The sequence below is a fragment of the Rutilus rutilus genome (genome assembly GCF_951802725.1).
Source record: "Rutilus rutilus genome assembly, chromosome: 1".
Lineage (NCBI taxonomy): Eukaryota > Metazoa > Chordata > Actinopteri > Cypriniformes > Leuciscidae > Rutilus > Rutilus rutilus.
The window spans coordinates 50193032-50209322 of record NC_140209.1 but is presented as its reverse complement, the minus strand read 5'-3'; the positions used below and the strand labels follow the sequence as shown (position 1 = coordinate 50209322).

Genomic DNA, 16291 nt, shown 5'->3' with positions numbered 1-16291 from the left:
GATTCTAAATTATATGTTTACAATTCGTGAGAACCAGACAGTGTAGATGAGAGTGGGGTAAGCTGTGTCACTTTTTCTAGGGTTGTCTACAGTGTAAAACTAAAACTTTACAGGGAAAAAAGTGGTGCATTGACGCATTTTGGTCAATGTTATTGGGTTAACTTGGTCATGCTGAGGAGAATTAATCGGGGAATGGGAATAATTGGGAAATAGGTTTCAAATAAAAATATACTATGAATATAAACAAATGAAACATTTATGTTTAGATTTTATTTTGCTGCACACTATTCACATTTTCATATAATCAGCCAAAAAGGGTTTCATACTGAATATTTGAACATACTTTACCTCCAAGCTACCATTTTGGCAAAAATGGTTTAATCATTTATCTTTAGCTAAATCATTTGCATAACTTTATAAATTAGCGACTGTCTAATGGGTATTATTTATGTCTACACTTAAAAAAGGCATAAATTTGCTTTTTTATAAGATTTAACTGATATAAGATAGAAAAACTGCTTTCTTTTTCTTTCTGGATGTAATAATAAACTGAGACTTGACTTTTTTTTTTTTTTTCATACAACAATGCAATTTTAACCAAGTGTGAAAAAGTTTTCTGTAAAATACGGTAGCCATCTGACAGATATGATGGACAGACAATTAAAGAAGAGCACAGCTGTAACACAAAAACACATCCAGAGAACAAACTCTCACATGGTTACACTCCTGCTTCACATGACACTAAAGGCATGGTTGTACTTGGGAAGCTTTAGATATTAAAAAGACGACTAACTCAACCTACCACTGTTTCGATTCTTGCGGTTGGATTTGCCGCCAAGCAGCATCTTCAGACTGTTCCTGAACATGACTGCACAGCTCTGGACCAGGCTATAGAGAAATCTGCAGAAAGAGGGGAAAAATACAGCACTTTGAGAAACACAAGCAAAAAAACCTGAATAAACAAATGAAAACACCATGTACTGTATAAATAGAACGAATAAAAATAATGAAATATGCCTTTTTAGTAGACCATTTCTACTACTAATAAAAAAAATATGCTGCACAAACATTGAACAACAAAACAGTTGGCACTATGTTTTAACCTATAAAAACAACATCTGTAACAACACCCACAAATCACTTTCTGCTTATCAACACCGATTCCCACAACGTGTGATCTCTTTAAAAACGCAGCTCGACTGATGATGTTCGCCGCACACTGGCTCTGAAGTCTAGACAAAGAGTTATTGAGGGGATTTTTGGAAGCCTGTGATTATATGTTTCAGGTACACAGAGCCTTCAGCCTGCTGGAACACTACAGCTGATAATGAGTTTCATTCGTGGGATTCGTCATTCTTCACTGGATTATTTTAGGTCTCACTCAACACCCACATTATGGATGGATCACACCCCGATGCTGCTAATTACCACTTCATGTATGAGCTAAGTGTGTGTGTTTATATGTGTGAAAGAGCACAAGATAGAGACACACTTTGTTCTGCTGCTGAAGGTGACGTTGGAAGTGGATTTCAATTAAATTACTTCTTTGGTGGGTCTTTCTGCAGCTGAATTCACATATATAAAGAGAGCACGTATGCGTTTGAGAATAGAATAGAATGTTGGGAATTGACATCTAGGGGTTAGTTCAACCTCTCAAAATGAGCTATGGCACCCATGCAAGTGACATAAGTTCGAATACAGTTTGCAACATTTCCTGATCCTTTTTTGGCAAAAAGGCCAAACTCATAATAAAGAACACAACAGATTTTGTAAGGTAGTCTAGCAAAGCAGTAGTCCACAAAACAAGCACTTATGGAACACTTCACGTATGAATGTTTAATGGTCACGTTTTACAAAAATAAGTTTGTTTGATTTTCTAAAACAATACATATACTACATGTACTCAAAAAAACAACAACAACAACAACAACGAGGTTGTCAAACATTGGTAGATGTAGAAGAAGAAGAAAAAAAAAAGAAGACAAATCACCTTAGGACTAGCTGGTTAATTGGTAAAATAATTGCACAAAATGGCTTTGAAGCATTTCTCTAACTTTTCTGTCATTTGTTGACAGATGCCACATGGTTTCTTAGCTAGATGGACAGAAAGATGCATAGAGAGACAGGTACAACTATAAATACAGAGATAGACAGAACGACAGACATATGTACATACAAACATAGATAGATAGATAGAAAGATACATAGAGAAACAGACAGAACGAAACAGAGATAGACAGAACGATAGATAGAACAGACAAAACGACAAATAGAATGACAGAACAGACAGAAAGGTAGATAGAAAATAGACAGACAGACAGACAGAGAGAGAGAGAGAGGGGCGCGCATGAACTTTGAATCCCCTGCACTCAAGTATACCATGTACTCGGTTTCTTCTTTGTTTTACAGTATTAATCTGGGCCTCCACACCTCCAGAAGTGATCTTGGCTGAGGTCACACACAAATGAGAAACACATGTCCTAGTGGGGGATTGTGTGTATGTGCACACATGCATTTCAAATCAGCAGCGACGGGCAGATATCCTTCTTTTCTAGCACTTGATGCACCCATTTGCTGAGCCAGCATTGGCACATGTTTACTACTAATATGCTTGGGCCACTTTTGGCAGAAAGCAAAAAGTATGTGAAAGTGACTCAGTTTGGATGGGGGGGGGGGGGGGGGGGGGGGTCACAAATATTTGTATAGTATTGAAGATAATGTCAAAAATTCTATTTGCTTTAACCATTTTGGTAACTTTGTCTGAACTTAATCTGCATGCTTAACGTCCTGCCGCATCTGTCTGGTCATGAAAAAAAAAGTCTCTTCACCTACTAGAAACAAAATGTGAAGGAGGAACGAAATGTTAAAACGTTAACAATGCCGTACAAATGAGGTCAAGCTATTCAAGTCAGAGAAAATGCAAAATAAAATCCAACCAAATGCACCCCCCACAAAACCTTTTCCTTTTTTTTTTCACAAAAAACCCCCCAAAAAACAGCTAATTTTAGATTCAAATATAGGACCACTTACACTTTATGCAACAGTACTACCTCTAGAACAACTAAGCACTCTCAAATGAGTGAGCTCACCGTTAAATGTAGATTTATTTATTACATAATGTGCTTGATTGGTGTACAAAGAGCACCAGATGAGAACCCTTCAAGTTTGGAGACCAAATGAGCAGTTTGAGCACTGCTATCCACACAAGATCTTAATTAATATTCCCAAACCATAGTACACTAGAAATAAGAATGTGCTATTATGATACAATTCTATAACATGGTAGACTATTCCAATTGGAGCTGCTTTATTCCTGAGTTTCAGTTTTTCCCATTCCAGTCTTTTTTTATTTTTTTTATTTAATGCAAACGTTAAACTTGTTATCAATGGTGCAGCAGACATACAAGGTAGAAAAAAAAGTCAAGACAAGATGGATAGAGAGCGAAAAGGGGAGTGCAACAGTTTCTGAGTAAAGATGCGAGAGTAAGAACAGGATGACCTTATCCTGAGGCTGTGCTTCTGTCAGCTGATGAAGAACAGAGACGACGTAACTCAGCGTAGCGAGGTTTGCTGCTGTTTGCCGAGTGAACCGTGCCTAAGCGTGAGAGTGACGAGACTAACGCTATTTCCCCAAAGCAGTCTCTCATACTTGGACATGCGCTTTAATGAGGTCCTGATGTCTGTAGAAAAGCTGACACGCAATCTAATGAGAGACTTTGATTGAAAGTCGGGAAAGTGACAAATGGCATCTGCAATGGCGCAGCGGAAGGATTTATCAATCTTTTTTTTAATAATGCTGAAGTCTGAGGACAGCTACCAATGCTGGAAATCTTCCCTTCAGCAACAGCTCTCAAACCTCGATCAGTTACGAAACATGCAAGAACCGATAGCGTTTCAAGTTACCATTAAATTCGAACTTTTGTGATTCTCTTCAAGTGCGATAACTGAATATGGATGAATACAAATGAGAATTAAACAAACACAGCATTAAAATCAAACAAGTAATAAGATAAACAAAAACAAAAATAACATTGTTTGACATTTTGGAAACATTTTTAAACAAATAACAAAACAAATAAACAAAACAAATCGATATGAAAAGTAGGCCGATACCGATAACTCTTTATATTTGAAAGCCGAAAACCAATATATTGGCCAATAAAATCGAAATCCAAATTTTATTGCCGATAACAATAACACTAAAAATGAACATGCTGTCAACGAATATTCTAAATTCGAATATATATTCGAATAGTTTTAAAAAACAGAATTTCGAATGTGAAAATTTATATTCGAATGTGGAACAACGCCCGCGGTAGCAGAGGCACGGCTGTCTGCTTTGCGAGTGGGGACAGGTCACAGGAAGAAGGCGTTAACGTTAAACAGAAACATTACTAAAGTATAGGCTACTGTACTGACTAAATAGATATTGCATGAATAAGGTAGGTTAGATACAGCAGTTTCATGCACTGCAGGCTTCCACTGGTTTGATTATTTACCATTTCATGTCAAGGAAAAGTTCTATGTTTACCACAGCACAGCTCGCTCGGAGCGTTCAATGTCGGATTCGCGTCTACCACGTCTAGTTGGACTCTTGAACATTTTGAATCCATTCACGCGTCAAAAGCAAAAGTTTGAAGCGCGGAGAGCGTGACGCCTCATTCGCGCCGCAAGACCCCCAGACGCGCGTAAACGCGTCTTTACATTGACTTAACATTGAAATCACTCGCGCCAGACGCTCTATTCGCGTTTGGTGTGAACGCAGCATGAGGGTGAGGGCGAGAGAGAGAGAGAGAGAGTGCCTGCAAGTGCGAGTGAGCGAGAGTGAGGTCTGCAGTCTTGGCCATTAGGTGATTTACTTGTTTTTGTGTAGGTAATACGTTGTCAAATATGTTTAAACTTAAATAAACTACCTATACAAGTAGTTATGTCTCTTTGTATTAATTTGTCCTGTTATTGACGTAATGCGCGTCATTGACAAAATGCGCAACCAGATGTTCGAATATTCGTGTGTTTTTTAGAGGGAATATTCGAACGTCATTTTTGAGCAATTTTGACAGCCCTATATAGCCGATACCGATATGGTGGCCGATATATCGTGCATCCCTAAAACAAATAAACATCATTTGACATTGACAGTGGAAATGTTTTTGAAACATAAACAAACAAACAAACAAACAAACAAACATTGTTTGACATTGTGTTGCCAAAATAGGAAAAATCTTGGGAACACAATGGCAAATCTTTTAGGGTTTCATACTACATTCATTTAAACATTGTCAGTATTAATGACCTGTGTATTTGCTAATCAAAAACTGTTTGGAACTAGTTTGAGGCGTTAGGATTCGCTTGAAGGCCCGTTCAGACCAAGAACGAGAACTATAACGATTACTATAAGTGTCCACAGACACACAGAACATCATTCTGTTTACATTAAGCGTGCACTGTAGTTTTGTCGTCATCTGCTTTAGATGGATTCTGATTGGCTGGCAGTGTTTTTTTTTTTATCATTCATCAGCTGACAAAAAAAAAAAAAAATGACAGTGATTCCAACGATATTGTTCCCCTTCACACCACCATCATTGTGGTGTGAACTCTGCTATTCTTTTAAACTTGGAATGATTTTTAGAACTGTATCGTTATAGTTATCGTCCTTGGTGTGAACGGCCTTAAGGCATCATTTTCATCAAGAGAGCTGTGTGTCTGGTTCTGAAGTCTGTGTTGACAGAGGCTGTAAGTGCTTGTAGGAGAAGGGATGAATATGATTTAGCTGTGCTTTGCTTTATCTCTTTGACATTTGTCTGAGAGCTAAACAATAGCAGTGAGATGAATGACACACTCCAAAAGAGTGCCAGTAATCGGACAGTCCCGGCGTGCCAAAGCCAAATGTTCAGCTTTGTCGTGTGTGTGTGTGTGTGTGTCCACCGTTAATCCCGCCTAGCTGAGGGGGGCCTGAGTGAGATTGTCCAACTGGATTACTAGGACAAGGAGGGCTGACAACACAGAGTGGGACAGACGAACTAAGAAAGATTACAAAAAAAAATGGTGGAAAAAAGCCCCTCAGGGGAAAGAGTTCATACCAGGGTTACAGTCACACACATTAACTCTTAATAATTCATCTGTCCACACAATGAAAAGCACCATGGTACAACCATACTAGTTTGGACATGGTATCACTCACGGTAACTGATTTCTATCAAAATATCATGGTATTTGAATATGGTAATTATTCAGTATGAAAAATGGGAAGCACATGAAAAGCAGTAACAGCAGTGTGACATGGTGTTATAATTCATTCAAAACTATAAAAAGCTAATATTTTTGTTATTATTATTATTATAAATGATCATTTAAAGTTTGTGACAAATTGATTCATGAAAAATGACGATTTACAATAATAATAACAAAAAATGGTGAAAAAAAAGAAACCGTAAACGGACACAGCATCTACAGTAAATTACAGTATACAGTTTATCTTATCTGAATTTTGTAACCTATAACATGCAATAATAGACATACATTATTTGTCAACCAAAGGACCAAAGTATTACCATTTGAATCAATCAGTGTACTGGTTCTGCCTCAGGTGCTTGTTTTGTAAATTACATATGCACACATAATTGAACTGTTCATGAGGTAGATTCCTCAGGCCATCTTCCTCATGAACAGTTAAATGCCCCCACTGGGCAAATAAACATGTGCAATACAAAACACTATTTATACGTACAGTATATTTAGCACACCATACCTCTTATATAGATTGCCTTACATTTGCATAGGCTAACAACCTACCTGTACACACATTGTCTATTTTGAATATTGTGTATTTTTATATTTAAATTTTCTGTCACTAAGACAAATTCCTCATATGTGTAAACATACTTCGCAATAAAGCTCATTCTGATTCTGATTCTGACACTGACTTAGCATTGAACATCAGGTAATGACTCACTGGACTACAGATCAACACACGTTTCTGAAACACCTGAAGTTTCATTATGAACAAATAAGCCATTAGAAATCAGATCAGCCTACAGAACATAGCCTGTTGAAATCTCAACAGCTTATGGCATCAAAACAGAGAGATTTACATGCTCTATCAGCTATAAAATCTTCCTTATCAAACTGAAGACTTTCATAATTTCGCTATCAGTTAAGAAACAGCCTGTGTGTTATCAGAATCAAAGCAGGAATACTGGCTTCCTTAATTCACTGTTAAACACAGACTGTCTAAAGGTATCCTGCCACAAGTCATCAGCCTGCATCACGATGATGGAATCTTCCGGACTGATGGGCCACAGCAGGAGGGATGTCATGTTAGTTGCAGACATTGAAGTCTGGCTGGGAGCAGCAGCTCGTAAATGACAGCCATTTTCTTACTGCACTCGGTAGGTTGTTGAAAATACTGCTCCTACATTTCATGGAGAGGGAGGTGGGTGTGCTGAGCTCCTTTTAGTAGCAAGCAACAAATTGTTTGTAATAATCTAAAATGCTCATGGAAACTGTGCTTGCTCTTTTCAATTTAACTTCATGATATTCCAGATAGCAGTAGCGGTCAGAAATTGATCCATTAGTGGCACCAAATGTTTACATATAGATTACATATAGGTTTCATAAACACCCCCATTAGGGATGGGTGGATTAATTTATCCCTCACATGAAAAAACTGATCTGTATTTAGAATGAAAATGAATGCAAATATGCACATTTATGCTATGCCGTATAATAATGGGTTTGTGTTTGTTAAAAAGTGTGTAAATTAAAGTAAATTATTATGTGCAATTGTTGTTATTAAATGATACAAAAAGAAATCTGATCAATTGCAATTTTCACTGTATATTAAAATGTAAAAAAACATTAAATATCCATAATAACTTTATTACAAAAAATATTTAAAATAATTTAAAATAAATAATTAAATAAGAATCCATTTAGAATAAATCATATTTTAAAATAAATACAAAAGTTTTTAAAAATAAATAAAACCATTTAATATATATGTACGGAAAGTATTCAGACCCCCTTACATTTTTCACTCTTTGTTATATTGCAGCCATTTGCTAAAATCATTTAAGTTCTTTTTTTTCCCCTCATTATTGTACACACAGCACCCCATATTGACAGAAAAACACAGAATTGTTGACATTTTTGCACATTTATTAAAAAAGAAAAACTGAAATATCACATGGTCCTAAGTATTCAGACCCTTTGCTCAGTATTTAGTAGAAGCACCCTTTTGATCTAATACAGCCATGAGTCTTTTTGGGAAAATTGCAACAAGTTTTTCACACATGGATTTGGGTATCCTCTGCCATTCCTCCTTGCAGATCCTCTCCAGTTCTGTCAGGTTGGATGGTAAACGTTGGTGGTCAGCCATTTTCAGGTCTCTCCAGAGATGCTCAATTGGGTTTAAGTCAGGGCTCTGTTCATTCAAGAACAGTCACGGAGTTGTTGTGAAGCCACTCCTTCGTTATTTTAGCTGTGTGCTTAGGGTCATTGTCTTCTTGGAAGGTGAACCTTCGTCCCAGTCTGAGGTCCAGAGCACTCTGGAGAAGGTTTTCGTCCAGGATATTCCTGTACTTGGCCGCATTCATCTTTCCCTCGATTGCAACCAGTCGTCCTGTCCCTGCAGCTGAAAAACACCCCCACAGCATGATGCTGCCACCACCATGCTTCACTGCTGAGACTGTATTGGACAGGTGATGAGCAGTGCCTGGTTTTCTCCACACATACCGCTTAGAATTAAGGCCAAAAAGTTCTATCTTGGTCTCATCAGACCAGAGAATCTTATTTATCACCATCTTGGAGTCCTTCAGGTGTGCTTTCATGTGTCTTGCACTGGGGAGAGGCTTCCATCGGGCCACTCTGCCATAAAGCCCTGACTGGTGGATGGCTGCAGTGATGGTTGACTTACTACAACTTTCTCCCATCTCCCGACTGCATCTCTGGAGCTCAGCCACAGTGATCTTTGGGTTCTTCTTTACCTCTCTCACCAAGGCTCTTCTCCCCCGATAGCTCAGTTTGGCCGGACGGCCAGCTCTAGGAAGGGTTCTTGTCGTCCCAAACGTCTTCCATTTAAGGATTATGGAGGCCACTGTGCTCTTAGGAACCTTAAGTGCAGCAGAAATTTTTTTGTAACCTTGGCCAGATCTGTGCCTTGCCACAATTCTGTCTCTGAGCTCTTCAGGCAGTTCCATTGACCTCATGATTCTCATTTGCTCTGACATGCACTGTGAGCTGTAAGGTCTTATATAGACAGGTGTGTGGCTTTCCTAATCAAGTCCAATCAGTATAATCAAACACAGCTGGACTCAAATGAAGGTGTAGAACCATCTCAAGGATGATCAGAAGAAATGGACAGCACCTGAGTTAAATATATGAGTGTCACAGCAAAGGGTCTGAATACTTAGGACCATGTGATATTTCAGTTTTTCTTTTTTAATAAATGTGCAAAAATGTCAACAATTCTGTGTTTTTCTGTCAATGTGGGGTGCTGTGTGTACAATAATGAGGAAAAAAAAGAACTTAAATGATTTTAGCAAATGGCTGCAATATAACAAAGAGTGAAAAATGTAAGGGGGTCTGAATACTTTCCGTACCCACTGTATGTATGTATGCATGTATGTATGTGTGTATATGTATACACATACATACATACATACATACATACATACACACACACATACATACACTCAATATATAACAAATATAATCAAAATAAATCAAATCAAATACATTTAAAATAAATACAAATATTTTATAAATAAATAAAACAATATTTTTCTAAATATATAAATAACAAAAAACTTTTTAAAAACAAATAAAAACATTTACAACCAATTAATAAAAACCATAATAGATAGATAGATAGATAGATAGATAGATAGATAGATAGATAGATAGATAGATAGATAGATAGATAGATAGATAGATAGATAGATAGATAGATAGATAGATAGATAGATAGATAGATAGATAGATAGATAGATAGCAAGACAAATCTAAAGGACCAAAAATGATCAGTGTGTTTAAGTCAAGTATCTCTTCTCAAGCTCTGAACATGACTTTTCCAAATGTCACACTGTTACTGGAGAGCTACTGAAGGCATATAAAACTCGCTGGCCTGAGCCACCGTTTTGAGGTTGATGGATTCAACAGCAGCGTGAATGACTAAGAGCCAAGAGCCGCAGAGCTTTATATTTTATACAGTCTCTCCCTTTGACTAATGCCTCCCACAGCGCAGTGTTACAGGAATCGCACACTGTTTGTTTGCTGCTGCTCTACAAAGCCAATGAACAGTGAGTGTGCCGAGAAGGGGGGTGACAGGGGTGCCGTCTCGTGACTACGAGGTTTGAGTCGTGTGCAAGGAAACAAAACACTCTCTCACACATACAGAAAAAGAACAAAGAATGGAAGATAGGTAAGATTACAGTACGAATGAATACATCACATTCCCAGAATATGACAGCATATACAAAAACACACTGGGGTCAGAGCAGGACATTTCAGTAGTGCCATTTGTGTGTTATTTGCTGTTCCTTAACGAAAACAGCTAAAGAGGGACTTACAGAGGGAGACAAACGTGTAAGTTTGACCTGAGATTTTTCTTTCCTTGAGAGAAAATCTCAGACAGAGCGAGGGAGGAAATGCAGTTAAACCCCCTGCACACACGTGGCCACACAAAGAGCTATGCAAACACACAGCGCCTTCCCTTTGTCCGTATCACTTCCTTTCCAAATACAACACAGCCGCTCTAAAGTGTTTTGCAGAAACTTGGGCTCAAAAAGAGAAAAAGGCCCTCAAACAAACTCCTCTGTGCAGTTTATAAACACATACACGCTCCATCTACTGATGCTTCCTGATCCTAATCTACTGGCATAAGGGACTTTTACAGGGCATTAGACCCACATAGATTCTGGAAAATCAGCATAAAGACATTAAAACTGATTCAAACAAAGACCTGTCTATTAAGACAGAAAGGGGTTACTTGATTGTCACATACAAAACGCGAAAGACTAATTCACCCCTGGTTCCCTCAAGATTTTCCTAAGGGGTTTTATAATGGGCTTTCTTCAATTTAAGAGTACAATAAGGGTTGTGGTTAAAAACATTTTTAGGCTATTCTAGTTACTTATTAGAAACTACCTAAAAACAAAATAGCTTCAAATTTTGTGTTTTTGATATTGGCGCGTGCAATTTACATTGTAGAGCAAAACATAGTATCATCAAGTGATGTTTATCACAACTCTTATTTTACTCATAAATAAACCCTCTTGAGGTTTAGAAAATCTTGAGGGAACCTGTGGCGAATTAGTCTTCTGGGTTTTGACGTCATCCCTGCGTTCACAGAACTTGTAGACCCTTCCAGTTCCATCTGTACGAACTGAATTAGTAAAACAAGCTTTTCGGTACCCAGTGATTGATTTGAAGATGTAGACTTGTGTCAATGAGCACTTATAAATCTCTGATCTGTGAGCTGTTAAAGGAAGAATCAAATTGTAAATGTTCAGCTCATCTTGGCCAGGTCACTTCTGAAAAAGAGATGTTTAATCTCAGAAAGTTTTTACCTGGTTAAATAAAGGACAAATAACTACATTTATAAATATATTTAGAAGAAAATGGCAAACAAAGTCCTTTAGAAGCATTCAGGGTTGACTTTCTTTTGGCAAATCTGGAAACTAGCTCTTTCTCAGAAGTGCTCATTGTAGCAGCTTGAGAACTTGTAAACATCTCGGTTTCCAAACAAACCTGTGTTCTCTGATTCTCAGAAATTGTGAAGAAGCCAATGAAACCGTTGTCTGAGGATGGGATGGCTCCCAGGGTAAACAAGCATTCGAGAGTCATGCAGGTGTGTCATGTTGCAAACAGAGTAGAATGGTCTGCATTATTCACAGTTCATCTATGGACTTGTGAACAGAGTTTACATGGAGACAACACAGGAATAAATCAAGCGACCGACAGTGACACAACTCATCTGAACAGACAGAAACACAGCGTGGAATATACCATGATAGTCGACCAGGTTTCACCAGCTAACAGCATAGTAACGCTCATCCACCACTACCAATACTAAACAACCCAAGGCCACCATGGGAATCTGTCGAAAGTCTGTAAATTCTACACAATGTGCCACTTTTCGCCACAGGCAACTTTGTAGCGCGATAATTACCAGAAAATGAAGCTTTATCTAATCAAATTGCAAACCAGATTCTCGACAGAGAAAGTGAACCAGCAGGGGTGCTGGAAAGGGGTGATGCGAGGTGATGTGGGGGGCATCAGGCATCGCAGCTGTATCTGCAGTCTCCGCAGCCGAGGCCTTGAACAGATTTAATGGAGAGCCTGAAATCAAAGAGTCCACACATCTTCAAAAAGAGCCCTGCCCGTTTGTTCTCGCTGCTTTTCAAAGAATTCCCTGCTTCACTTCTTACTTTGATTCACACAGTCAAAATAATTGGCCAGAGTCTGCTCGCCTTTCACCGTTGATGTGAAGGGCTTTAAGTTGACAGTTCAGAGCAAGTACTATAAGGCTTGTTGGTCTGTCTGGAAGCAAACAGCTAAGGGAGGCCATGTGACTTCATACGTATATATATATATATTACCATTCAAAGGTTTTTTGTTTTGGTAACTTTTCAAAAACATTTTCAAATAATCTTACCGACCCCAAACTTTTTAATAGTAGTGTGTGTGTAATAATGTAAAAATAAATAAATAGAAAAAGACAAAATACAGACCTGCTAAAAATAATAGATATTATATAAATTATATTAAACATATTTATCTCCCTATATATCAGGGTAAAGATACTTATGGCCATTATATTTTTACATATAGGCCTATATTTTAATTCACCCACTATTGCCAAGTGTAGCAAGAACTTATTTTAGGATCCTGTATGCGAGTCATTTTAAGAGCAAATCTGACTCATTAATAAAAGAAAAAAGCTGTTTAAATTGAGTTATTATGCAAAGAATGTACTACCTCCACTACTGCAGATCTGCTTATTACTACTAGAGACTATATTTACAAAATGGCTAATGACTTAATGTCGCACAGAACTTTCTCTTTGTTTTGAGGCTTGAGAATGGAAGTGGTTATAAATTGTGCCACTGTTGTCGCTGAAAGGAAGGGGAATTTTTGGCATTGCGGTGACACAGCTTCCTGTGTTCAGTTTGGAAAATGTTGAGCGGAAGGTCGCTCAGATGGGAATAGCACAAATAATTGAAATGGATCAACCCTTAGCCACAATTACCCAGCCAGCAGCGTTATAGTGATAACAGGAAAATGATACATCTCGGCTGTTGTTCAGCCGAAGTCAGTTCAGTGTTGATTCAGTTCCATTGTAAAGATCATCAATTATTAAATTAGTTCATTTAATCTATAAAGCAGTTCTGCATAAAATTAGGTAATTGTCCAGCTCATACAGCAGTGTCAGTATAGTCCAGGGCACGAAATTAACTTTTTTACTTGGTAGCACCCACCAAAAATTAAGGACCCAGAGAGTATATTCAACTACACAGTATTGTTATTTCTGTGTAACAAATATTCTTATTATCACAGAAGAACTTGAATTGGAACTAAAGATTATTAAAGATTATAGTTTGGATATAAACACTGACATCTACAGAAGCGATCAAAATAGAGAAAAGCCCCTTTTGAAAGTAACATTGAGCGTCAAAAAAACAATTGTATCGATTGCATTGTTACACCACTAGGTGGCGACAAGTGACTTAAATGTATTTGTTATTGAATCATTCATTCAAGAGATTCATTCAAAAAACGCTGATTCATCCATTAATGAAACAAGCAAAGTATTTATTATGATATTAATCATATATTGCTATATAAAAAAAAACTAAAAAACATCCTCACCATCAGCATTGGTGTGTTCCACGTCTTTAGGTGACTGTTTACAAAAGAAATCTGTCAGCGTTCGTTTTATCTTCTCTCTTTGGTGCCGATCACACCAAACGCGTTTTTCAGGTTCGATCACACAGTGATCTGCGTTGCGGTTTTTTTATGTTGCTAGGCAACCACTGAAACAGCTGTCCTGTCAATCAAGTAAACGTCAAATCAGCCTTTTAAATTTTGCGGGGTAGTCAGCTCCCTGTCACGTGACAACGGAGCGCATGCAGTGAAAGGGAGTGGGAGTGATTAACAGCTAATATTAACTGCTTTAAAGTTAACAACGTAAGGATGAAATGGGTGGGAGTTGGGAGTTACACACACAGGATGAAGTTGGATAGAATGATGGTCCGGCCACCACGTATCAGCGCACATATGGTACACACTGTGCAGTAATTTGCAAACGTTTTGTAATGAAATGAAAACAGTTACAGGTCGCACCACAACCATTCTTTGCACTCGCACAAATGCTCCCAAAATGGTCATAATTCTGAGCCTTGAAAGTCAGATCAATAATATTGTTGAATATTAAGTGTCCCCAACTAAGCAAGCCAGAGGTGACAGTGACAAGGAACCCAAACTCTATCAAGTGACAGAATGAAGAAGAAAAACCTTGGAAGAAACCAGGCTCAGTCGGAGAGCAGGTCTCCTCTGGCCAACAAACGAAGATATGGACTAATATGGTTTCCTATTCACTGAAGGTTAAAAACATTTTCTGATCAGACTGCCAACCCTACGGAGTTGGCGACCGCAGCGCTCACATTAGGTGACAGGAAGTAGAGGAGATGGGAGGCTGTAATGTAATTGGGCAGGACGGGCTTATTCTGTTCCAGCTATCCCAGTCGGGTTAGTGGTCCTGAAACCCATCCTGCATATGGCAGCGCTCCAGTCTACTCTCTCTCAGCTGCCGTGAGGGAACGCAGCCCACTTCCCACTCTAACTGTCAGGGAAATTATGGATCCTGGCAGCAACTTTAGAATACAAATCAGGAGGAAACCAAAGAGTTGGCCGATTGCTGCTTTTCAGAGGTGATGCCATGCAGGGTCGATCTGAAGAACACTGTACCACCTGCTGTTTTACATACCAACACGAACACACAGGTAATTTATTTATAAAGCACATAGTTGACCAATGTGCTGTACAATTCGTAAACATCTGCAAAGAGCAAATACACAAAATACTATTATACAACATATACATCTAACTACTAACTAACTATAGTTAGTCATCTAACTATGACTAACTATAGTCATACTACATCTAACTAGACATCTAGCACTCTGGCAGACTGTTCCAGAGCTTCGGAGCCAACACTGAAAAAGCACCATCATCCGAAAGTTTATATCTAGACCTCGGGATAGTCAGGAGTTTCTGGTCAGAGAGGTCTTGATGTTGAGTATAACTGTGACAAATCTGAGAGACTGACTAATCCCTACATACAGGGAGATACAGTAGTCCAAACGTGAAGACACAAAGGCGTGCATCCCTCTCTCTAAATCATAAAATGACCAAAAAATTACTTGACTTTTTCCAAAGTTCTTAATTGAAAGAAGCCTGATCGGACAACAGCATTAATTTGTTTGTCAAAATTTAGGGAGTCAGCAAAAAATTGTTTTACAGCCAACCAATATTTATAACCCCTACTAAACGCTGCCTGTAAGTGCTTAGAAGCTTCTGTCACCTCTCTATCACTGATAATGTTTGGTTTTCACATTACTACAGCTTTCTTCAAATTCCAACAAATATTTTCAATAAGACTGGACAAAAAGATTTCAATAAGACTGTACATGCCACTCAAGTACATTCTACAACTGATCCCTGAACCAAGCTTAAGTAGATTTTGGATGGCTGTCTGGCAGGAAAGTCTTGTACTAATATAAATATAGGGCTGTAACGATACGAAATACAAAACCGAAATCGCGATACTCAGAGCCACGAACCTGTGTTGTGGTGTGAGAAGGCAGAATCGCGACACACCCCTTCCAACTCCCAGAGTTATCCTTCCTGTCCAGATCTAATGCTACCACATCTTCAAATTACTATTAGTATTATTTGAAGTTAACATTATAAAATATGTGGACCTACACCACAAAACTAGATGAGGAAAAATTATTTAAAATTGAGCAATTCCAGCATTATGGACGTGACTTTTGCAGTCAAAACTTGAAATATAAATGCATTTAATACCAATATATTGAAACTTCTGTTTATATATCCATACTCCCTTAATAAAGGAGTCCAGACATTAGAAAAATATAAGTCTACACATGCATTTTATATTTAATATGAGGGAAATACACATGCGTTACGGACGTGACTTTTAGGTGGCAAAATATTTTTTAGTAATTCTATGAATTACACTGCGCAAACCAAAAGTAATACTACCCAC

The 16291-nt window shown here is 38.0% G+C and overlaps 1 protein-coding gene across 2 annotated transcripts in view; it reads right to left on the bottom strand.

The window, feature by feature from the left end:
* tanc2a (tetratricopeptide repeat, ankyrin repeat and coiled-coil containing 2a) overlaps positions 1 to 16291 on the bottom strand; it is a 164973-nt gene that overhangs the window by 80777 nt on the left and 67905 nt on the right. For both annotated transcript variants that reach the window (XM_084405786.1, XM_084405787.1), the window contains one exon: positions 803 to 900. In XM_084405786.1, coding sequence (XP_084261912.1) covers positions 803 to 866 — 64 coding nt within the window. In that variant the 5' untranslated portion in view covers positions 867 to 900. The remainder of the gene's footprint in view (positions 1 to 802; positions 901 to 16291) is intronic.